We start from the raw sequence: 26,206 nt of genomic DNA on the forward strand, positions 1-26,206 counted from the left end.
GTGAGTCAGAACTTTCTTTTAGCATAGCTATGTTCTACTTGTAAGTAAGACCCATATTTTGCACAGCTATGTTCCAGTTGTCATGCAGACCTTTATTTAGGATAGATATGTTCAAGTTGTTAGTCATACCTATATTTTAGCATAGCTATGTTCCAGTTGTAAGTCAGACCTATCGTTTAGCATAGCTATGTTCAAATTGTAAGTCAGACCTATCTTTTAGAAAAGCTATATTACACTTGTTTAGACTGGAAATATAATCATAAAAGTAGTTGTCTTTAAATGAAGAAATCTAGCATCATCCAGCACTAATTTTATTTATGCCGAATGCAGCAATACATCTGCTCTTTGTATTCTTTATGCGCTTTGAAGTTTCGAGGCGGTATTGTTTTTACTTTATTTATATAATTTATTTTCATACAAATGAACATAATTTGTACATTTGACTCTTTCCTTATTGTTTCGGTACACTATTAAGACGCTGACTATATTTCAGCGACTTTTCTAGTTGGTTTTTATAAGGGAATGTACCGTTTAATAAGTGTAATAGTGATGATATGTTAACAATGTAGTATGTGTCTGTCTTGGTAAATGGGCAATTTACGTACTGATTCAATCATATCTTTCACAGCGTTGAAACCGTCGTGATTGATCCTGCCTAACACTATAAGCACCAGAACACGAAATCGTTTTTCGTTTAATATCATCAAATGGTTACTGAAAACCTTTGTGCTAAACATTTCTTGCATAACATAGACATAACTTTTCCTTGTTTCCATTTAAGCTATTATTGATTTCAATGAAAAAGAAGAAAGCATAAAGATCAGCGGATATCTTGGAATGGCATGGTATGATGATTTTCTCAAATGGAATCCAACAGACTACGGAGGACTGGGTCGTCTTTTATTTGTAACAGTTTATTCATTCGTTTTTATTTGATATATGTAACCACACCTGATTATGGACAAGTGGGGCTAATTGAGTATGTGATAAACAGAAAGTCAATATTGTGTAAGTCCAATTTAAAGTGACCTGTTCAATTTAGCTTGCTACTAAAGGACATTACAAACCATACAAATGGGGTTTTACTGTGCATATATGAAATGTGAAAGCACAGCGACAAAATATTGGCCGATATTTCGATATTTAGTAAAAAATATGTAGCCGCTATTTCATTTACATTTGATACACATACCGGTCACAAAAGTGTTAAAAATTTTATCTCAATATTCATGATGCCTAACTTCTACTAAATCTTAAACTAAGAGGTATAGATCAGTGTGAGAAATATCATAAAGTAAATTCGGAGACTAAAATCATACTCATCTTATAAAGAATCACTTGACATTTTAATATTGTTCAACAGTCAAACATGTTAAACAGTTAAAAGTATACAAAGAGAACTGTTGATTTATGCCGTCTTAACAGACACATGACGGCTTAAATGACTTTTTATATCATAAACAGTTGTTGTTATTTATTATTGAAAATAATAGGAAATCATAAGAATTTAATTCGTTTATTATCTTCTGTGATTAAAAAGGCAACGTATAATATTTTAATGTGTCAATCTTATTATTAATATTAATACAACAATTACTTTATAATACATTATAACACGCACGGTTTTCGTTATTTAATTAATCTCCATTTTGTTTAAATGAAGTATTGTGTACCATGCTAATTTGACAAACCAAATATAATAATGTTATTAATTCTTTGCATTTATAGCCACAAAATGATGTCTGGCGACCGGATGTTGCTCTTCATAACTCCTTCCGGAATTTTACCGGTCTCGGATCCAATAATTTGTTATTGGCTGTGGATAACACTGGTGCAGTTACTTGGTATCCTTATCAGGTACGAAACACTATCGGTCGATGATGATGTAAATGTATATCACTGTAAGCTTATGTCTATGTAGGTTATTTGTAAAAGGGAATCTAAATTAAAATATATAAATTATATTTCAACATGCAATATTGACAAGTATCACCTGAACAATAAACACAATGAACAATGAGCAAGCAAAACAACATATTTTAGTTGCAACAAGAACATCAGCATCAAACTAATGGCAATAACTTTATACACATTTGGACTTACGCATATGTATGTATCTATGTACAGATTCTGGAGGCAACGTGTGACGTAGACATCACATATTTCCCGTTCGACACACAGGAATGTCCTCTCAAATTTTCCGCTTGGAGCTATACTATCGATGAAGTAATAATGATTGAAGGAGAGAAAGGCATCATTACTGAACAGTTTGAAGAAAATTCAAGATGGTCGCTGGTACAATTTGTTACTTTTTAACAGATTAATCCAATGCTAGCATCACTTACAAACCATCTATCATAGCCTTAATTCATTGCGTAAATTAAAACAAAGTTAAAAAGTATTTCCTATCACTCTACCCTGTAATTAACGGTCGGTAAAAAGGTCATAATCGGCATATGGAATTTATAAAGTAAACAATATTTATCCGTTAATAATTGTTATTGTCGAATGCAGCACTGTTAATTTTTGTGTATTTTAAAAAAAACTTAAGATCGCAAATTTCAAACTAACACAGCCGTTTATTTTAAAATATATAAAATTCAAATACAATGAATAAATAACTGTCCATCCTGAAATCAACTGTAAGTTATTACAAACGGAGTTTTCGATACATAATATGTAAAGGAATTATTCTAATAGCAAAACATGTGCATATTCAAAAACGAATACGATTAGGACATGTAATCTTTGTTTACACATTTCGCGTAAATTTGGATAATGTTGGTGAGCTAAATGCTGCATATTTTCAGGTTAACACAACAGTTGAGGAAGTCAAAGGTGTTGATGCCATGGTTATTTTCAAGATGAAACTGAAGCGAAAGTCAACATTTTACGTGTTCAATATACTCATCCCCATGGTTCTACTTTCGTTTTTAAACGTCCTCACATTTGTACTTCCGGTATCGTCTGGCGAGCGCGCTTCCTACGCTGTCACAGTGTTCCTGTCTTTGGCCGTGTTTCTAACAATAGTAGCGTCTGAGATTCCAAAAAACTCCAACACCATCTCCATCGTCTCAGTTTACATGACGGCAGTGCTAGCACTAAGATTTGCTACTGTGATGACGTCACTGTTAGAATTGCGACTGGCGTCCCGAGCTAAGGACAAGGACTTAATCAGCTCAGGATATATGGCAATCTACCGCTTAGCTCGGATTTGTCAATGCAGACATGACGGAAAGAGCCGATCCGCAACTGAAATTGGATGGACAGATGTTGTTTCCGCATTGGACTATTTCTTGTTTTGGTTATTCATTGGGCTTACCTTCGTAGCAACTGTGGTATTGTTTGTAGTGGCGGTCAAACGATAACGGGGCTAGGCATCTACCTTTAATGGGTATTTCTACCACTGTACTGAATGAAACATAAACATATTTTACCATTATAACGCACTGAGATGAAACAAATTGCTTGTTATCTTGATATGTCCTACATAAACGTGTGGTTAACGAACTGCCTCGATGGTTTCCGATTTGAGCAAATCAATGTATATTCTAAACTGAATCTCAATAGTATCATAATTTCTGTATGAGTATTGAAAGCGTCATTAAAATCGTCGCGACAAAATGGCTCAATCCTCTACTTATATTCATCTCCTCTAGCTATATTCATCCACGAGGTTGAACAACAGAGATCGTTTTCATACAAATCTCAAGCTATTGATAACATTGCAGGCTAAGTGTCTAGAGGTGAACATATTACGCGCCAGGACCTTTTTATAAGTATGGCGGCAGATTTCATTCATATGGTCCTGACGTTTTTGCGGCTTTGAATTAGGCCGAAACTCCCGGACACAACAGAACGACAAATAAACCCGCGTATACAAAACAACTAGGAAATTTGTTTCGTTTTTTTTCTACCTTGTTAAATCGTTTATTTTTTGCAATTTTCTGCGAAATGTACTATTCTGTTTCATTATTACATAAAATTATGTCAGCCAATTTATCATACCCATAATTTATCATAACGGACTTTTTTGCTATGCAAAACGTATAAACATCATACAGTTTTATTTATTTTATTTTATCTTTGTACCAATAGTTCGTATATTTATTCGGTATCTTTGTATGAAAGAAGGCCTCATTTTAAGTCTCCACATTCAGCGCTTAACAACATCACAATAGAAAACCAAATAGCTGCTTCATACAAACTGCGTTTATCTCATGAACGTTGCAAATGCTTTCGTTCCAAAGAATGATTTTGATGTTCATTTTAAGTGTTGCACATCAAGTTTGGAATCTAGCTCGCTTAAAGTACCTTTTCTTCTTATTTTTATTGTAGTTTGTCATTCATCAACGCTTGAATTGTTTGTGATACATAGTACGCTGTTTTGGCTTTCAATAAATAAAACATTATGTTTCTTTTTTATTTCATTCCTTTTAAGAAACCGGTTCATCTGTAATACACAATTCATACAATTCGAAAAAAGCATGAAGGAATTCAGTGTTAAAAAATGTTACCTCGCATTGCTTAAAAGGTAATATACTCTTGATTCGATCATTATTATTGTGAAAATATGAATATAAAAAGAGTTCTTATACGCATATTTTAATGTTACCTTCTCTGAAAAGTTTTGCAAACTCAGAATTGAATAATACCTGTGTTGGAGTACAACTTACATCTTTGAACACGCATTAATACGCAATCGTTTTAATATAGAGGTGATATAATTTGACGTTACTTCCCGGCTAGTTTGTATTTACTCGCGTAAAAAGGGCATGTCATAATGCTTAACCTTCTGAAACAGGAGAATAGGCGTAATTTAAGTTATCGTCGCAATGTAATGGTAATTCCCCCCCCCAAAAAAAAAAAAGAAAAAGAAAAAAAAACACACACACATAGACATGCACTCATGCACTCGAAATGTAACCATAATACTCAAATGGTATTGCTAGGTCGGATGTCTGAGTTAGATATAGAGGGAAAGATGCGACTCATATATAGGAATGGCCAATGCAAACCATTGGGGTTTAAACCGTTTGAATGGATTCCAAACCAAATAGCCCAGAATTATTGTCAATAAACCTGAACCTTGTTAAATCGTTGTTTAAAATAAAAATCATTTACAGCGAAAAACAAGTTCATGTAATTTCTATTGTATCACCCAATGGTAAAGAAGCACCACAAAACAGAATAACAACTTTTTACAGCAAGGTGAAAAAAATCTACATTTGAACAAGTATCAGCAAAATCCCTTGTTGTTAAAAATATTTTCGAATTTAGTGTCATATGCTACATTATCAATCTGCATCTAAGGAGCAGGCAGTAAAGTTGCGTGTTAAATGCCCCATTGGTAAGTAAGCATGTATTTGCATGATACATATGTTCGATATAATCTATATTGACATTGTATTTACTGGCTGATGTTAATAACAAAACCTTTTACAAATTAAAAAGCCTGTAAAGTCAAGTACAATTCGGATAATAAAACACACATTGTAAACCAGCCATGAAGCGTACCGAAACAGATGAATTGTTAAAAAGCGACGCACATAGTAAATCTTGACGCTGCATGTTAACTGTACGGGCAAAAGTAAAACATTATAATCATCATTATAATAAACGCACGGATAAGTTGTACTCTGGTATGAACATGTCCTGTGCGTTCGTACGCATGCTTATGTTGCAATTGATTTGTACCACTGGTTGTGTGACCTCAAAGACAGCGGATGATGTCAAAAACCTCATCAAGAAGTTGTTTCACTCAGATGGATATAGCAAAAACATTCGCCCTTTAATAAACCAGAGCGATGTTGTTGTGGTTGACACAGATATGATTCTAAATTGTAAGTTATTTGTATTTTAGAATGTGCTTACTCATCCAAACCATTGTTTGTAGCGTACGGTGTAATTATTTCTATTATCAATTTACAAACGAACGAATTAATGTTGATATGTTCATATGAACGTACTCTGACAATTACCTTCATTTTGGTTGTATTTTACAAGCATCACAAACATAATAAAAAATGTGTATAACAATACTAGTAATACTTGTACTATTACTACTACTACTACTACTACTACTACTACTACTACTACAACTACTACTACTACTACTACTACTACTACTACTACTACTACTACTACTACTACTACTACTACTACTACTACTACTACTACTACTACTACTACTACTACTACCACTACTACTACTACTACTACTACTACTACTACTACTTCTACTACTACTATTACTTCTACTACTACTTCTACTACTTCTACTACTTCTACTGCTACTATGACTACTACTACTACTACTACTACTACTGCTTCTACTACTACTAATACTAATACTACTACTACTACTACTACTACTTACTACGACTACTACAACTACTACACTACTTACTACTACTACTTACTACTACTTACTACTACTACTTCCTTTACTACTACTACTACTTCTACTACTACTTCTACTACTAATTACTACTCTACTACTACGAACCTACGACTAGACTACACTACGACTACTACGACTCCTACTACTACTACTACTACTACTACCTACTACTACTACTACTACTACTACTACTACTACTACTAATACTACTACTACTACTATACTACTCACTACTACTACTTACTACTGACTACACTACTACGACGACTAACTACTACATACTACTAACGACTACTACTATTAATTATTATTATTATTTTTATTATTATTATTATTATTATAATGTTGAAACAATTACTAGTATTCCTTTTGAAATAATTTAATCAATTCTCCGTTGCGAAAACGGATTCGTTTCGTTCTGCGATGCGCGATTAGCATGTGGGCAATATAAAGCATTAAATGTGATTAAAATAATTTGTACATGGATTTTTTTGCAATCATAATGTTCGCCATTTTAGGAATATTTTTATTTTAAAAGAACAATTTTAAAGTTTACAAATATTTGTCCTGATTACAAAGTTCTAATTTTATTGGACCATTGGAAAGTTTTATTGGAAGAATGTGACCATAAAGAATAGCAAGCTATGACTTCGTTTACAAAAATCGTTCAGTTTGCTTCTTAAGTACAAATATGGAATACGTAAAAATAATTATTCGTGCTTATAAAAAGACTTGTGTCTTTAATATTGATTGTTGGTTTACAAAACAAATGTGCGTCGGTTGGTTATACATAGGTTACTGTTTCTCGCTGGCATATTCGTCCCTTCGCGGATGATTCACAAACACATGCTTCGAGATATTTAAAAGTGTCCCAATCCCCAACAATAACATTGCCACAGTATTTTTTCCAGACAAATAATGTGTGCAAACTAACCGAATTGTTCATGAATTATTATTGAATAGGAAAACAAACGGAAACAATAATGTCTCCAGAATTGTTTGTTCACATGTGCATTTCACCCGCATGCATTAACAAGAGCAACGCATAACTGGTGCCACGCTCGGCTACGGGTGCAGTTTTTAATAAATTAAAGCTTGTCAGATTTTTTTTAAAGGTCACAGTGACATTGACCTTTGACGTACTGACCCCAAAATGGGTGTGACGTGTAGAACTCATCAAGGTGCATCTACATATGAAGTTTCAAAGTTGAAGGTGGAAGCAATTTGATTTTAGAGCCAATAATCAAAACCTTAACACAATATTAAGGTTTTAGCACGACGCGGACGGCGGAAGTCAGACGGTGGACGTCAGACGGCGGACGTCGGACGGCGGATGACACGACAAGCTGGCTATGACAATACCTCGGGTTTTCTCCGAAAACGCCCAGCTAAAAATCGAAAAAAAAAAGTCAAACAAAATACACGCTTAACTTCAGCACAGTATATCGAGATTTAAATGACAAACTGGCTGATCAGCATTATATATTTGAACTTCTTTATCTGTTGACAGGTTAACACACTGAACGTATTGAGAATCCATAATTTATACTAGTGCGTTGATATCTGATGTTCTCTCCATTTAAGAACTCGGGCATGTCCAACTTCCTGTACGCTACACAGGGTTGCCCGTTGTGTCTACTAGTCCAACAAGTCACACAATTTATCTCAAAATCAGTGTATGATTATATCAATTTGATGGCAGCGCAAATGTTCGTTCTGTCTGACATGACGTGTATGAAAACATGTGTTGGACGTGCGGTAAAAACTTGCGTTCAAATGAGTTCATAGGATCGAACAGCCTGCAATTGTCTTGGTTTTGTTTCACACAACTCCAGCCACATTATTAAACTAAACTACCGCCTACGTCCTTAAAGTTGTCTCTTCAATACGAATGTATCGCTTATATACATGCAAGTAAGGCCCTAACATTATTAAGAGTAAAACAACTCATTTCCGTAACTATGCGATTCTAATACTTTACTAAGGTGTATATATATAAATAAGTGGCTTTGAAAATTATATTATGTTTGCAAATGACGAAATAACATGGGCCCATACAAATAAATTGAAAGACCGTTAGCGTATCATGTTAAAATTCATGCATGTTCACACTATCTCTGATAATCTACCATAATAAACGACTCATGTCGTTATGTTGCATAGCCTTGAAACCGTCTAGAGTATCCTGCCTTGCACTCTAATTATCAGAACACGTGATCGTTGTGTTTTGTTTCTTTGAATATCGTCAAAGGTTAATCAAAACCTAGGTGCTAAATATTTTTTGTATTGTTTAGAACTTATATTTCCCCTTTTAGCTATAATTGATTTCAATGAACGAGAAGAAAGCATAACGATTAGCGGATATCTTGGAATGGAATGGATTGATGAATTCCTCAAGTGGGAACCAGAGGATTACGGATGACTTGATCGGCTTTTATTGGTAACACGCTTTTATCATCATATGTACATTATTACACTTAGTTTACTGCATCGAAACACGACTCTGCAATTCATCCATTCTATTATATTGACTATACGTTTAAATTAATTAATATAAGTTGGTAAAACGTATTATCATTCTTTCCACCTGATTATTGATACGTGCGGCTTACTGAGTATGTGATTAACAGAATGTCAATATTGTATATGTCAAACCGATAGTTACCTTTTCAATTGAACTAATTACGAAAGTATATTACAAACCATACAAATCACGTTTTTATTTGCATATATGATATGTGAAAGCAGAGCGACCAAGTATTGGCTGGTAAATTAGTTAAAATATGTTGCTGATATGTCATTAAAATTTGGGACACATACCAGTGTGAACACTTTAATACTCAATTCCATTTTGCTTGACTCATATTTAAGGTCTAATAAAGAAAAAGAAGTGGAACCGGTAACTTTCAGCAAAATCTTTAAGTACGTTCGGAAAATATAAACATCCAGAGTTTATAAAGAATCAAGTAACATTTTAATAGTGTTATTCAGTCAAGCATATTTTAACTGTTTTACAAAGGGTGCTGTTAATTGATGCCGTTATAAGAGACACGTGCATACTAAAGTGACGTTCTAGATCATATAAAGTTGTTGCTTTTATCAATCAAAATAAATGGCAATTATAAGAATGTAATTGTTTGCTTTTTTTCTTCGGTGGAAAAGTAAAAATTAGTATGTTTTATGTGTCAAGTTAAGCATACATTTATGTATTAAACAATAGTTACTTCGCAGGACAATAGCATAGTCATTGGTTTTTATTTTCGCTTATATCACCTGTTTGTTTCCATGTATATTGCGTTTGCCAAACTAATTTGACAAACCAAATATGATTAAGTCTGGCGACCGGATATTGCTCTGCATAATACCTTCAGGAATTTTACTGGTATGGGATCCAGTAATTTGCTGCTGACAGTTAAAGTGGTGAAGTGTCCTGGTTTCCTTATCAGGTAAGAAAAAATATGTCAATTATGATAAAACGTGATTAATGTAATTTTAATACAGTACCTATTTGTCTGAATTTATATATATGTTATTTTTTGGTTAACAGAATTACAACAAATAAATTAATCATTCAATGTTAATATGAATATTTAAGTATAATTGAAATACTAAACACACGCACGCAAGCATGCACACACACACGTACGCACGCACGCACGCATACAAACACATTGCCACAAGAAAAATCATACTTATGTCGGTTGCTTTAAAAAAAAGAGGCACTGACACATATGTATGCAATTATGTACAGATCCTGGAGGCTATACTACGTGTGACGTTGACATCACATATTTCCCGTTCGACACACAGGAATGTCCTCTCAAATTTTCCGCTTGGAGCTATACTATCGATGAAGCAGTAATGATTGAAGGAGAGAAAGGCATCTATTTGAAAGAATTTGACAACAATTTAAGATGGTCGCTGGTACTTTCTGCAACGTTCTAGATTAAACCAATGCTATCATCAAAAACTAATAACATAACAACGCCAGAATTCTACCTATGGATCTTTAATCATTTATTTCAAGGGATGCATTTGAGTTGCAAACGTTTAAAATCATTCAATAGTTTTTCTTGTTAATTTAGCTTGTACAACTGTAATAATAGGTAAATGACATTCATATATTAAACAAAATGTGTCCTTTATTAATGGTTATCATGGAATGCAACACTGGTTTTTTTTTGTTTAAATTGAAAACTTAAACTCGCAATATCAGCCTTACACTGAACTTTAGTTAATTATATACATTAAAATACAAATATAATCAATACCTTCGTTTTCCTACTGGAATTGAGTTAAATCGATTATGACAGAATTGTAACATTTACACACACATATCTCTATGTTATCTGAATCGTACTTGGACGTAGATGATGATGCAATTGTTATTTTTAAGATTAAGCTGAAGCGGAAGTCAATATTTTATTTGTTCTATATTATAATGCCTTTGGTTTTACTTTCGTTTTTAAACGTCCTCACATTTGTACTTCCGGTATTGTCTGGTGAGCGTGCTTCCTACGCTGTCACAGTGTTCCTATCTTTAGCCGTGTTTCTAGTAAAAGTAGCGTCTGAGATTCCGAACATTTCCAACACCATCTCTATCGTCTCAGTTAACGTGACGGCCATGAAAGCACTAAGCACCGCGACTGTGATGACTGTGTTAGAATCGCGACTGGCGTCCCGAGTTAAGGACACGGACTCAATCGGCTCAGAATATATCAAAATCTACCGCTTAGCTCGGATCTGTCAAAGACGTATCGGAAAGAGACATTCCGCAAATGAACTTAAAGGGATCTTTTCACGGTTTGGTAAATTGACAAAATTGAAAAAGGTTGTTTCAGATTCGCAAATTTTCGTTTTAGTCAGGATACTTGTGAGGAAACAGTATTACTGAACATTTACCATAGTCCAATATAGCCATTATATGTATCTTTTGACGATTTGAAAACCTAAAAATTATAAAGCGTTGCAACGCGAAACGATTGAATAATTTGGAAAGTTCTGTTGTTGTCGTTTAAATTTACGAAACAACGAAGATTGCTTATATAATGTATAAAATACTCAAACTGTGTATACCCGGCGTAATAGTCGAGAGGGCTAATGGGTTTTTACTTCAGACTAACTCCAGGACTCCGGGGGTCACTGGTTCGAGCCCTGATACCGGCTACATTTTTTTCCTTTTTTAAATTTATTCTTGATTTTTTACTGGAGCTTTTAAGATCCAATGACATTAAATGACAAACTTCAAAATATGCCAAAATCTGTGAAAAGGTCCCATTAAATGGGAAGACGTTGTTGCCACATTGAGCTATTTCTTGTTTTGGTCATTTTGTTTGCTTACCTTCGTAGCAATTGTGGTTTTGTTTGTATTGGCGAACACACGTGTCGATTAAGAAAGCAAATGATTTAGTGCTACTGTATATGCCACCAGTAACAATACCTGTTTTAACCCACCAATCGCAAAGGTACACTTTGTGTTATTTCTTATAAATTCAGACAGGAATTATGGTTAAACACAAAAGAATTCAAACCATGTCTCATGTTATGCAGGGATAAAAATATGTTATAAACAAGAGGCAGGCGTCCCTATATTACGAAAATACATTCACATCCACTAATTTTCACAGATGTTGGTATGGATTAAAGTTTGTCATTAAATGTTTGAAATTGATAAATGGAAAAATCGGTAACGGTATAACGTATCTGCATGTTTGATAATTTTCTTGGCTGTCTTATCAACTAATTGATGAAGCAAGTACTCTGCGTCTACGTATTGATAATAATACTGGTAAGAGTCGCCGCAACGTGATTACAACGAGATTTTAGTATAAACGTTTAGAAAACACGAGATTTTAAATGGGGTACATCCACAAGGCTTACACTCGTGTTAAAGATCATAGTGTACCATAATTTTGAGAATCATCTCCAGTCATTGTGGTATATTTGTTCACATAATTTAGTCAGAAATAGAGTGGTACTGGATATTTTTTATAAGAGGCAACATGATCCAATATAGTCAAATACTAAACATTACGGTCGCAGGTGTTTATCGTTGTAAAGTTTGTTGCAAAACTTGAGCATCCATGTATTTTAATATACAAATATCAAACAATTGAATGGTATAGGATGCTTTTAATTTACGACTAACATTGCCATTAGGCATCTACCTTCTCGTGTTTTTTTTACCAACGATGTGAATAAAACATATACATACTTAACAATTGTAACGCACTGAGATGAAACAAATTGCTAGTTATATTGATATGTATCACACAAACGTGTGATTAACGAGCCGCTTCGATGGTTTTCTGTTGATTTGTCAGCCAAAAATGAATCGACTCTTTCATAAAACATTTAAAGTATTTTACAAGTAATATGTTAAATAAAAACAATATCTTTGCTTGACTGCATTTCACTAGTATGCTAATGGCTGTATCAGTATCGATTAAAACATCAAAAACATCTCGACAAAATGGTTGAATCCTCTTACAATATTCATCTTCTCTTACTACATTCACCCACAAATCTGCCTTAGTCAAATAAAGAGCTCCTTCTAACACATTTCATAATAAACATGAAGTTTTAATGCTTCACGCAAACAGAAAACAATATGAAAGTACGCACCAACACGATATTTATGACATTGTTCATTGTAAATAGTAAAATATATAATAAAATATAAAATATACAAATTTTTTATAGTAAAATAAAAATTGAAGCACTTTGTTAATGTTTAACTTTGCTGTTTGTCATTCAATTCGATAAGTACGATACAAAGTTCATTTTCATGGTTGTGTTTATGGATATGTCATTTAAGGTTGTTTATTATGTTAGTATTAAATTCTGCGCATGTCTTTTAAACGGCCATCCATCAGAGTGGCTTGCCACCAATGTCAGTATCGAGTATGATCCGCATTGTTCTCCAAGTGCATTAAGGGTGGTATCGGACCTTGGACCATCTTCGTGATAAGTCACATGCTGTGTAGATCACTGACTAGCGTATGCGAATCCCCTTTGAGGTAGCTAATATTATGAATCCAACAGTGGATGTTAAATCCGTTAAAATAATTGGTTGCGTTTAAAAGAAAAATTAACAAATGAATCTTACTTTTTGTTGTGACATACACACGTAAGAGCGTCTTAATTAACGAAATCATAGATGGAAAAAAACCCATCCCTTACATATGCCTTACGATAGCAAAACATACGAACATTTCGCAAAAATTATCACACAAGGGGAACCAAACGGGTCCGCGTACGCGATTAGAGAAGAGCTTGAAGCATAACGACCGGTGTTTTTAGGCGTTTGTCTTGTTGGTCTCGGATAAGCAACAATGATCAGAATTGGGGCACATCTTATTTGTAGGAAACATAGGCTTCTATATAAATTGAACGAGAAATGCATACACAAAACCCTATTAGCCTAAGTTGTTAGAATTTACCAGCATTACAACTCGTATACCATTGTCACCATCATCAACATAATTATTGCTATTTGATATTTGGGTTTCCATATCTAACGCTCAAACATAAACAAAACGATAACACATATTTCAGTGTCAACTTTATCAACATAATAACTGCTATCTGAGAGTAAGTCTTACACATCTCACGGCTAGATTAAGCCATGTTAACACCACCACTACCATCATCATCATTAGTATTGCCATCTGAGAGGTGGCATTAGCAATCTTATTGGCTAGACTTATGTCCATAACAACACTACCATCATAAGCATTATAATTGCTCAATGGTTCATTGTCGACCTGAAATGGCCCACAAGACTAGCGGGGATTGACTATACGCCGATTCTTGTCACCCTAGGGTGACTTCAAGCCGACGCTAGACACCTTCGGTCGACATGAAGCTGATTGCAGTCATCGGGGTTGACATGAAGCCGATTCTTCTCAACCGGGGGTGACTTCAAGCCGATTCTAGTCACCCTCGAAATCAGCATAAAGTCACCCTAGGCAACAATTTTACTTTTCAACAAAAAATACATGATTTGGTCGTTCATATGCGAGGGAATTTGTGTACAAATATTACAAAAACGAACGTAGAGTTGAATGTCTAAAAAAACAAAGACACAATAGCCTATATTAGATACCTGCAAGCGGTGCCGTTTGATAAAAAATACACGGGTGACTAGAAGCCGATTCTTGTTACCCGGGGATGACTAGAAGCCGATTCATGTCAACCTGGGGTGCCTAGCGTCGGCTTGAAGTCACCCTAGGGTGACATGAATCGGCTTCTAGTCACCCCCGGGTGACTTGTGGGCCATTTCAGGTCTACAATGACCCACTGAGCATTATGCTTGCCATCTGAAAGTAAGTTTTTTAAATCTCATGGCTAGCTTAAATCTAGAAAAGAACACCCTTGCTAATGGTATCAATATCGTTATTGCCATCTTACAGAGTCTTGCAAAGCTCACGACAACAAATATAGTATAATGGCACCACTAAAACCATATTTAACATCAGTATTGCTATCTGAGAGTTAGTCTTACATAGCTCACGACTAGACCTAACCATGTCAACCACATGTTTATCACCATCAACATTATTATTGTCATCTACATATTGCACATTACAAGTTGGCGGCTACCCTTGCCATATTAAAAGCACCTCTACCTTAGCAACCATCAACATCATTATGCTATCAGCAATTTAGCCTTTCAAATGTCACGGCTAACTATTTGATCACAAAATCACTACCACAAACATAATCATCAATATTGAAATTGCAATATGAGCGATGGTCTTGAGAATCGCATAGCTAGTATAACTTACAAACATATGACACAATTACAAATAGAAAAATATTTTTCTTTCGCACACTGCCAATTTTACATTTCTTTTAACACATAAACATGAGAAACATAAAACATATTTACATCCACTAACATAATCAGTATTAACATAATAGAGATAGTAAAATTAATTAAATGCAAAGTTGCTTACATATATGACGTATGACTTATTAATGCAATTATCATAGCTGCGAGTTGTTCTTTAAACCCGTACATGTGTGTACTGATTGATCTCGTTATTCACGGATCCTTAATTTTGAACTGTTGACGCTTGTTGATATTAACCCAATCAGCTTGCTTCATAAACAGAGGAAAAGTTTCAAAATAGAGAAAGTTCACTAAATGATCATTTTATTTTTTCCATATGACTGAATTCAGAGTATAACAAGAACAGACTTAAACACAGTCCAAATTAAATAATTAATATAACATGTAGTACAATTAATGAACTAAATTGGACGTTTGGTTCACCAATGAAAATTTTACGAATCGTTCTATTGTATGTTTTCTAAGCTTGCTATTATTGATATGAAACTGTTTTTCACCCCTAACTTAATAACAAAAGGGGACCATAGCTCTTTATCAGAGCCAATATTAACAAGCTCTTCAAGAGATAACTCTTCCCCTATGACTGGTCCATTTCCAGGCAATCGTACTGGATCTTTACTTGTATTTATCTTAAACGAGCAAAGAATACATAGAGGAAATTTGTTGGATTCGATGGAATATCGATTTTATTTCACGAGTGATCATATAAAATAATATGTTCACGAGTGGCGCAGCCACGGGTGAAAATATGTATTTTTATGATCACGAGTGAATTAAAATCGATATTCCATCGAATCCAACAAATTTTCTTTTTATTTTATGTTTTTTTTTTCACCGCTTATTTACATTGTATACGAGTTTAACTGGATGATTTCGATGGATTTATGACGTCATTTCGTCGAAAAAATGACGTCATTTTTTAGTAAAACAGTGAAAAATATCGATTTTTTTCATTGTTATTTATCACTGATTAAAACAGTGAAATACCAGTTTTATTATACTGATATTTCTCTATACACCACCGGAAAACATAAAAGAAATAGTTGTATAACACATTTTCGATTTTATTGTGCATAAGTTAGCGATAGACAAAAAACAATGATCATAGTAATGATAAATATAATAACCATAAACAACCATGTTCACATTCATCACTAACAATATTTCAATAAAAGGTTTGGCTTATTGTGTTATTTATGATGACCATTGAAATTAAATTAGAGCTTTTGATGAATTTATCTCTTAATCCGAAAAAATGTATTTATGTTATGAATAAGTTTTTAAGATATGTATTGTAAATGTTACTAATATATGTCTGACATTATTAATTATATGATATTTTTGTAATGGACTTTAGATGTAAACATAATATTTCAAATTATTTATTTCTGTATTGTACTGACAGTTTTTACCTTTGAATTATAATATAATGAGGAGGTTTGTTTTCAAACTGTAAAGGTGTGTCTCAAAATCAACCTATGTTCTGCTAATATTTCATATTTTATTTAACATGACTTCTTAAAAAGTATTTGCTCATGATACCGCCTATAAATACTATGTAATCAATACATTTATTAAGACGAGCAAAATCTCTCATTACATGAGCTTCATGATGTGTATTTACTTACAATTACTGTCTCTCTGATGTAGTTATTTCACTTTAAATAAAAATAAACGCCACACTATTATGCATAATTGATGATTGCATGTTTACCTATGCTATATCTATAAATTACCAACAATACTTAGTAACATCATGTAACTGTAAGCTTCTTTCATGGTAATGTAATATTATTTTGTTATTGCAAGGAAATATTGGTACTTGGTAAATAAAATGTCAGTTTATCAACATTTACGGTTGTCATTTAAGTATTAGACATTCAATTAAGGCCATATGAAAACTGGCCATATATTTGAATTGTTATTTAAATTACAGCAATATATTCCTCACAATGGTTCATAAAAACAGACCTGTCAGTCTCTGCTGCTCAAACTCCCTTTGGTAAACCTTTATTTTCGATTTTATGGTCAGAAAATAAAAAATGTACATCTCGCGTCATATTGTCATGTTGACACCTGGGAGGAAACTAAGCATATACAGGCATGCTAAACCATGTACGAGCATAAGAAATACATCCTCGAATAAAATGTGGATATCTGTTGTCCTTTTTCTCTTAACGTAAGACATTTTATTGAACTGCATTAGTGTTTATTAAGTAACACATAATAATTTGCTATAATAATTAAGTATTAAATAATGACTTATCGATTAGTCAATTTTAGACTTATGTTAAGCTAGGCATGTGCATTGCCTTATATATTTGGTGGTAATTTAAATTTATAATGAAAAATAGTATTATTACTTTTCATAAATGTTAATCTTCTGTGAATACGTGTTGACATTATTCTTATTCAAATGATGTGTTTAGACTACTTACTTTCATGGTTAGTAACTTTATACAGTAATTTTAACATTTGAATATCTAAATTATTACTAGTATAAAAATATTTTCATATAAAGCTTATATATTAACAAATGCAGCTTTGGTTGTTATTGTATCTGTTATAATTAATGTTCAGTCATTAATATAACATATTATATAGTGTTTTGATTATATTACCTTTTACAGACAAGCGTGTTCACAGCACGAAAGCTTATTTTCCACAATAATATGTTATAATGAGAACATGTTTAATTATTGGAATTCCAATATGTTTATAAATTATGTTTTTTTTTAAACTTTTTGTATATAAAGAAGAAATAGCTGCTCGATGCAATCATGACATCTGCTCTTCAGTATACGCAACGACGCATAGAACTTAAACCAACTTAAGAATTACAGTTTCATATTGTTTCCCTTGAATAATATCGCTCAACAGACAAATATAGATCAGTTTGTCACGTTCTACCGGAGTTGGCCTCCATTGAAAATCAACAGTCACTTCCGTCTATAGTTATAATCGCTTGCGAAGTAAAGCAAGTTCTTATGATTCTGCCTATTGGTAAAGCCTGTGGACCTGACGGTATAAATGTCAAATTACTTGTAGAGGTATCTTATGAACTCTAAGTGAACCACTTTTGATATCTTTAATATGTCTGTCGTTGTCAACAGTGCCATATGATTTGAAAACGTCAAACGTATGCTTAATATTAAAAAGCGGACTTCTCCACTCCCTCGAATTATCGTCCCATTTCACTTCTAAATATAATTAAACAAGTACTAGAACGAATTCTCTTGAAACATGAATTTAACTTCTTTCTAGATTCTATTTTTTTAACAAGACTTCAATCTGCATTTACGCCAGGTGACTCTTCTGTTAACCAGCTTACGTACCTTTACAATACGTTTTGTAAAGGCTAGATGGTGGATTTGAAGTAAGGGTGGTGTTTATCGACATACGTAAAGCCTTCGGCTAAGTATGGTTTTGCAGCCTTTTATTGAAACTGAAACATGCCGGTAACGATAAGCTTCTGAACTGGTTTTCTAACTATCACTATCAAAGGCATCAACGGGTAGTGGTTCCAGGTGATTCTTTTGCAAGCCAGCTAACGTACATTTACAATACGTTTTGTAAAGCGCTAGATGATGGATTTATTGTCAGGGTGGTGTTTTCTGACACACGTAAAGCTTCCGACAAAGTTGACATCGTGGTCTTTTATTGAACCTGAAACATGCCTGTGAATATAATGAAACTGAAACATGCCAGTGAATATAACCTTGTGAACTGGTTTTCTATATATCTCTATCAAAGGCATCAAATGGTAGTGGTTCCCTGGGGCTTAATCAAGGCTGTTCCACGGGGCTCCATTCTTGGTCCCCTATAATCCCTTGTATATATTAACGACATTATAAATGACACTGAAGCTCATATAAATTCATTTGCAGACGACACTAAGTTATTCGTAGTTGCTGACATTCTAAATAATGCAGCCGCCGTTTTAAAATGCGAAATAGTTGGAATTAAAGTAAGTTATATCCCGTAAGAGGGACAAACCCTTTTATATGCCTACCCATATGTACGATACTCCAATACCTTCAGAGAATAGTCATTAGGGCGTTATTCTGTCAAACGATGGACACCGGCATCAACATATTGAGTGTGTTAAATTAAAGGCCTTGTCAGACGTCAACATTTTTAAAAAGCTTCGTTTACGCCTTGATTCAAGATATCTGAAATAATTGACTTCACGTTTATTTGACATGTTCTAGAATATGCCGATGTTTTATAGGATAATTGTACGATGTAAGAAATAAATAGATAACATTCAAACTGAAGCTGCCGGGATCATTTCCAGACTTTTATCCTCCAGATTTCTCCAGATTACTTTGAACGAAGTTTGCGGAGAAAATCTGGGCACAACAAGGTCAAATTACGCACGCATTCTTTTTTCAAAATGGTCAAAGATCAAGAATATTTGCCCTCACTGTCAATACAATCAGTTGGGGAGCGATCTACAAGATCGTAACGTAATCAATTCCACTAAGATTGTGCTCGAACTACGATTTCTGTGTATCAACATTCCTTCTGAATAAGATTGAAGTCGTGTACACAGGTCTAAAAAACATTATAAAATAACTTACAGAAACCGACTCAATATGTCACGTGATATGCATTTTACATGTCTGCACATAACGATCTCTTGCAGTATTTTACTGCTATTTCCTAAAACGCCATTTATTCAGTGTAATTATTGTGCAATATAAACAAAAATTAAACAGTCGATGTATCTGTTTAAAGCGTCATTATGTCCGTTTGAAAGTAAAATCAGGTTTTATTATATATTTTTATGTTTGTTTCAATGAATTTATCAATTCATGATTAATTTGCATACACTCACAGTGTAAGTTTCCTCCACAAACAAGTATATTTAACCATTTATTCATAAAATGTTGATGTTAAATAGGGTAATTCTGCTTAGGAAGTTTGTTGCATTTTATTTTCATTTAATAAAGTCATAATAATGTTTAATGTTTTACAATAAAGAATAATTTATTTATTGTTATTTGGCTCTTCGCGATGAAGAACCAGTACCGTTTGTCGTGTCCGTTCAAAACTCCCTAAAATAATGATGGAATAGCTAAAGTTTTACGTGGTTCATATTGAACGGGTAAGGGTTGAAAACCAATGAGGAATTTTCGCCATGCCAACAAAACAATCTGTTTGTTTAACCACATGTATTTGCCCACATATATACATGTTAAGAAGTATATACAATACAACAATAACATAATGAATTGCTAAAATTACAAAGGAATTAGAATGCATGGACACGTGGATGTCAACAGGCATTGCTTAATAATAAATTTTGCTGCAGTATGCTACTAGCTTAAAAACAATCGCAGATATTAATTATACAACAATTCACGAAAGGAACAATTATAATATAAAAATAAAAGAACAACAACAACACAAAAATAAGCAACTAAATAACAACATGTAACACTTGCTCAACAGCAATCGTATTCAAATACAGAAATACGTAGTATATAGTTACGAGAGAGATCGTGTGTGTCAATAACATTTTCTTTAAAGTTATACAGCGTCGAATACAAATAAATAAGATAAACTATTCCGAGTAGCATTGCCATAAATAAAATATTTGATAGAATTATAGCAAGTCGGATATCTGAATGCACAAGTTCAACTAATGTAATTATGAGTTGGACACGAAGTAAAATGCATGTACCTATCTCCCAACGTCCTTCAGTGGCAAATAATGTTAGTTTTAGTTTAAACATAATTTATTTCAAGAACAATCATATTATATGCAAAGTATGCATACATAGTTACAATTGATTAACATGTTCTGAAAATGGATAAGAGCGAAAGACCAAGTCTTGTAAAGTTCTTCTCCGTACATATTTTTAGCAGGATTATAACTTTACGATTCAGTGGGTGGTTATAATGTTTTAGTAAACATACAATAAGACATTTTAAGCAAAAAAAGGAAACTTGTTATATAGAAGGAAAAAATAAAAATAAAAGAAACATTTTGTAATACAATAAGAAGAAGCGAAACAAGACATTGAGACCGGGATCGGACGAAGGAAGCTAATCAAACGTACCGATATAGTGTGGAACACAGATGTTTGAAAAAATGATTTTTGTTAGTTTTGATTGTATTTTAATTTGATGTTTTTGATGTGACAGGTATCAAAGCGTTTACTATGCTTAATATACTTATGAACTGCATCAAACAAACGAGTGTTTTTCTCAAAGTCAATACTTTCATCTCCATACAATGATGTGTTGAGAGATGTAGGTGCCAAAGGGGTAATTGTATTGATTAGAACTTCACATTGTTGCCTGAAACGGTCGCATTCTAGAAAATAATGATATACGGTTTCGATAGATCCACAACTACATAAGGGTGACTGAACAATATTGCACATATAAAGGTCTTGATTTAATGAAAAACAACGAATTCTGAGTCTAGTATGGAGCATTTGTTGGCGTCTTTCACCATAGTAGTACAGTGAATTAGGTTTAATAGTATCGCTAAAAGGCGATCCATCTTTGCTATCTAACTATCGACCTATATCTCTGTTAAATACTCTTGAAAAGATTTTTGAGAGGATACTCTACAAGCACATTTTCAACTTCTTACATGGAAACTCTTTTCACCCAATCCCAGTCTGGTTTCATCCCAGGTGACTCTGCCGTTAATCAATTAACTTCCATCTATGACAAATTTTGTAAAGCCCTGGGCAATGGCCTCGAAGTTAGATTTGTCTTCTTTGATATAAGTAAGGCTTTCGACAAGGTTTGTCACAAGGGACTTCTATACAAACTGTTTGGGATTAGTTTATTGGTAACACATTTTCCCAATCTCTCCTGTATAAGAATTTCTGATGTAATGACATGAGGTTGGTTTATTTTTATTCTTTTATTTCGAAAAAAAATTCCGAATTAATATTGGAGGAAATAATTATCTAGTGTACGGTAATGGAATTTTATCCTGTCACATGTTTTTAAATCGGCCCGATAACCAGTTAACCTAATATCCCAAAAGATAATGGGCTAGATGGCCAGGTAACCTAATATCTCTGTTTTACTGTGAAATGACGTCATTTTTTTATGAAATGACGTCATTATTCCAGCAAAACTCTCCAGTTAAAATCTTGTACAATGAAAATAAACGGTGAAAAAAGCATACAATTAAAAGAAATTTTTTACAGGATAAATATAATGATAGGTTGGTGCCATTCTCCATCCACGTCACCAACCTATTATTCTCTATATACATGTAAATAATGAAACATATAAATTGTGTACTAAAATATATCTCACAAACTTTATTCTAAATACAATAATACGAATTGAATCATACTGTGCAGACTAAAATATCATAATAAAATGTATGTATGTTATGTCGTTTTTGTTTCCAAAAGATAATATGATTAAAATATTTATTCCCAATCGATTGAGTCAGATAGAAGATATTAAGAGTTTTAATTTGGAAGCAGCGATGGCTATTCCAGCTGCCTTGAGTGTTAACTTGTAGTAAATAAACAAACTTAAATATCGGCTATGGTTGAAATTTATATCGTGACTCAGTCCATGTATTTCAACGTCGGATCTGAGAACACCGTAAATAATATTTTTAAGACAAAAAGCCATTCGGTCAGTTCAATATTTTCTAACCAGAAAAGTGGCATTTGCAGGATATATCGTTTAATACTACGATAAAGCCATATTTCAAAGAAAACGATGATTTAGATGGTAAATTCAGCATCGATTAGCTTGATGTTATTTAAATACTCTGGATAATATAAAGAACGTACGTGGTTTGAAATCAGACTCAAATCTGATCGGAAGATATCTTTGACACATACAAATGTACTGGAGAATTCAGCTGCTGCTGCAATGGATATAGGTCAATGGTCAGGACGAAGGCCCCTTGATAGCTGTTTTGTGTTATTGGATGCAAATACGAAAAATTCGTTTTCTTACCTCGGGTATGCTCACTATTTTACCACGTCCGAATCGTTCAACGTATGTTCCTTTTTATTTGAATATATTAATATGTTTGCTAAAGCGACACATCACCCTCGTATTTATTTATTTTTTGAAATGCACATTTAATTTGTTTCTAATTACTCACTTTGCCGTCTGTTTGCAATTACAAACTAAACTACAGTTGCTACAATGGTAAGCACAAAAAACAACATAAACAAGAAATAATCCAATGCAGCTACAACGTCTTCCCATTCAATGTCTGTTGCCGGATGGTTCTTTCCGTCACGTTTACACTTACAAATCCGAGCTAATCGGTTAAGTGCCATATATCCAGGGGCTATTGGGTTCTTGTATTTATCTCGGGACGCAAGTCGCGATTCTAACAGTGACGTTATTATGTTTGCAGTGCTGAGTGCTATTATTGCCGTGATATAAACTGAGATGACTGGAATGGTGTCGGAGTTCTTTGGAAACGCAGACGCTACAATTGTTAGAAATACGGCCAAAGACAGGATCACTGTGATAGCGTAAGAAGCACGCTCACCCGACGATACCGAAAAATCACAAAACCATTTTCTTTTTTCGAATCTGCTGTTGTGTTTACCTAAAATCATAACGTTTTGAAATATTTCACAAAACAAGGAGGGGATTTTGTTAAATAGCACTATAATTACGGATAAATTACTGTATAAAGGAAGCCTTAATATTTCCAAATTACAAAATATACTATGAATATATCATACATAACGAGAATCAATTTGCATCACATACAGTTATTTAAGAGTAAAATGTAGGTTATGAAATGTATGATTATGGTACGATTTATTTTTCCAAAATAAACAAATCATATACCAACAACCATCTTGAATTTTCTTCAAAGTCTTCCAAATAGATTCCGTTTTTTGATTCAGACAAAGCTACTTCTTCTTTATCATAGCTCCATGCAGAAAACTTCAGAGGACATTCCTGTGTGTCAAAAGGGAAGTATGTGATGTCTACCTCACACGTTGCTTCAAGAATCTGTTCAAATAAAAATGAATCCGTGCAAGTTAATAATTATAGATTCATTCTTCAATGAATTATTAACACGCAGTATGATACTCCGGTATTATTTCATTCGTTAACGCCAATGAATGTATACTGTATAGATAATCATATTGTAACGTGTTTACAAACTGTAGTCTTTTTTTTCAAAAAATATTTTCGCTATCTATGTTTTCTTTTGTATACACTTAGTTTTTTATTTACATTTTACATTTCTACCCCTCATTATAAATCGCAAATGCTATTATAATTTAAATATTACTGGCCTGATAAGGATTCCAGATAACCCGACCATTATTAAGGACTCTGAGCAACAAATTGCTCGATACCAAGCCAGTAAATGTCCGAAAGGAATTATGGAGTCTAACGTCTGGGCGCCAGGTGTCATTTTGTGGCTACAAATACAACACGAGAGGAAACATTAAATTTCATTTTTTAATGTGAGTATGGAGAAAGAACGGTATAATAACGATAGACACGCATTTTTGGCAAACGAATTTTTTGTTCGTTTGTGTAAAGTAAATGATATGTGTGCATATACCATGAACAAAACCAAGTGGATTAATCATAATATACCTCCCTTATTAACAACATAGCTATATAAATGTGCATCTTTATTTTCAAGATTATCTCATCAGTTTTCTCATTTACACATGTAACTGTACACTTTTATTTTATTTCCATCGGTTAAACAATATGTATTTGTAGATACAATAGTGTTACCAATGAAAGCATAATAAGTCCTCCGTAGTCCTTTGGCTCCCACTGAAGAAACTCATCAAACCACGCATGCATAAGCCAACAGCTGATCTTCAAATTTTCATCTCGCTTATCGAAATCAATTATAGCTTAAACGGAAACAAAGCCAAGTTTATAATAACGTACTTATGATTGCAAGAGGGCATTGGCCCGAGTAATTACTTGCAACGGGAGTTTCGCTTCGTTTCGAATCCTACGACAGTCTGAACTATGCCACATTACTGCAATAATGTAATACGTAGTATCCCCGTACCCTTTTTTTAAAATTGAAATTAAATATTCAGATATAAAATATTTAGTAACTCTAAGCAGTACAATTTCTTGTCACATTGTTATATTTAAACTTGCATCAAACAAATGGCCATTTTTATGTTCAAGTCTTCCTCCATTTAAACTGTGTTGAAAATATCGCACACAACATCCGATTTACTGCACACGCTCTAAACTCATTTAAAACTAAATCAATCAACTGAGATCTTTTTTATTCCGTTCCAGACATATGAAGATAAAATTTGGCTTATGTTCAAAACTAAGATGATAGTTAAGTACATTGCTGTTATCGCGTAATTTCATGTAATATATTTTATATAGACCGCTTTTAAGATTAACGTGAGACCTGTGAAATTACTGTTGGTTGAAAAGCATTTCACTTACAAGCCAAATGGAATGGACAGTAACATGTTGAACTTTCATCTTCGCGTTGTAACGGGCGACAGTTAAGTTTCTTTAAAGAATGTAAGAAATTTTATATTAATATCGGTTTAATAAGTCTAAAACTATTTATTTTGGCTCGATTGAATCGAAAGCCTCAGTCTTATTTTAACGCTCTCGAGTCCGTTCCCAGGGCCTAGAACCAGTACTTGGTGTCTTTGGTGAAATCTTAAAAGCGCTCACTCAGTGGGGATCGAACCCGTGAATACCCGGTCGCTAGGCAGACCTTTATCCAATACGCCACGGCGACCACGGCCATGCCGCGTATTGTTAACGATATAAGACTAAACTTGCTTTGCAATGAAAAGTAATTTCACTAATGTGGGAATGCACTCAACTGTATAGAATGGTTATGTTCAATTCACCCATCCTTGCTATCATAATTAGATTGAATATTTAAGGGAAAAGTATTAGAGTAGCTGTGAAAAAAGTAAGGATATATCGTCTATGTAATTACCAATAACATTGTC

General features: G+C 33.5%; 1 protein-coding gene across 1 annotated transcript; it reads left to right on the top strand.

Moving 5' to 3' along the window:
- Positions 1 to 2,232: 2,232 nt before the first annotated feature.
- On the top strand, positions 2,233 to 8,825 carry LOC127858598 (acetylcholine receptor subunit delta-like). Its single transcript, XM_052395797.1, has 4 exons — positions 2,233 to 2,295; positions 2,811 to 3,191; positions 7,988 to 8,135; positions 8,719 to 8,825. Exons 1-4 carry the CDS (start codon positions 2,233 to 2,235, stop codon positions 8,823 to 8,825), a joined length of 699 nt encoding a protein of 232 aa, XP_052251757.1.
- The last annotated feature ends 17,381 nt before the right edge of the window (positions 8,826 to 26,206 follow it).

The sequence above is a fragment of the Dreissena polymorpha genome, chromosome 14 (genome assembly GCF_020536995.1).
Source record: "Dreissena polymorpha isolate Duluth1 chromosome 14, UMN_Dpol_1.0, whole genome shotgun sequence".
NCBI lineage: Eukaryota > Metazoa > Mollusca > Bivalvia > Myida > Dreissenidae > Dreissena > Dreissena polymorpha.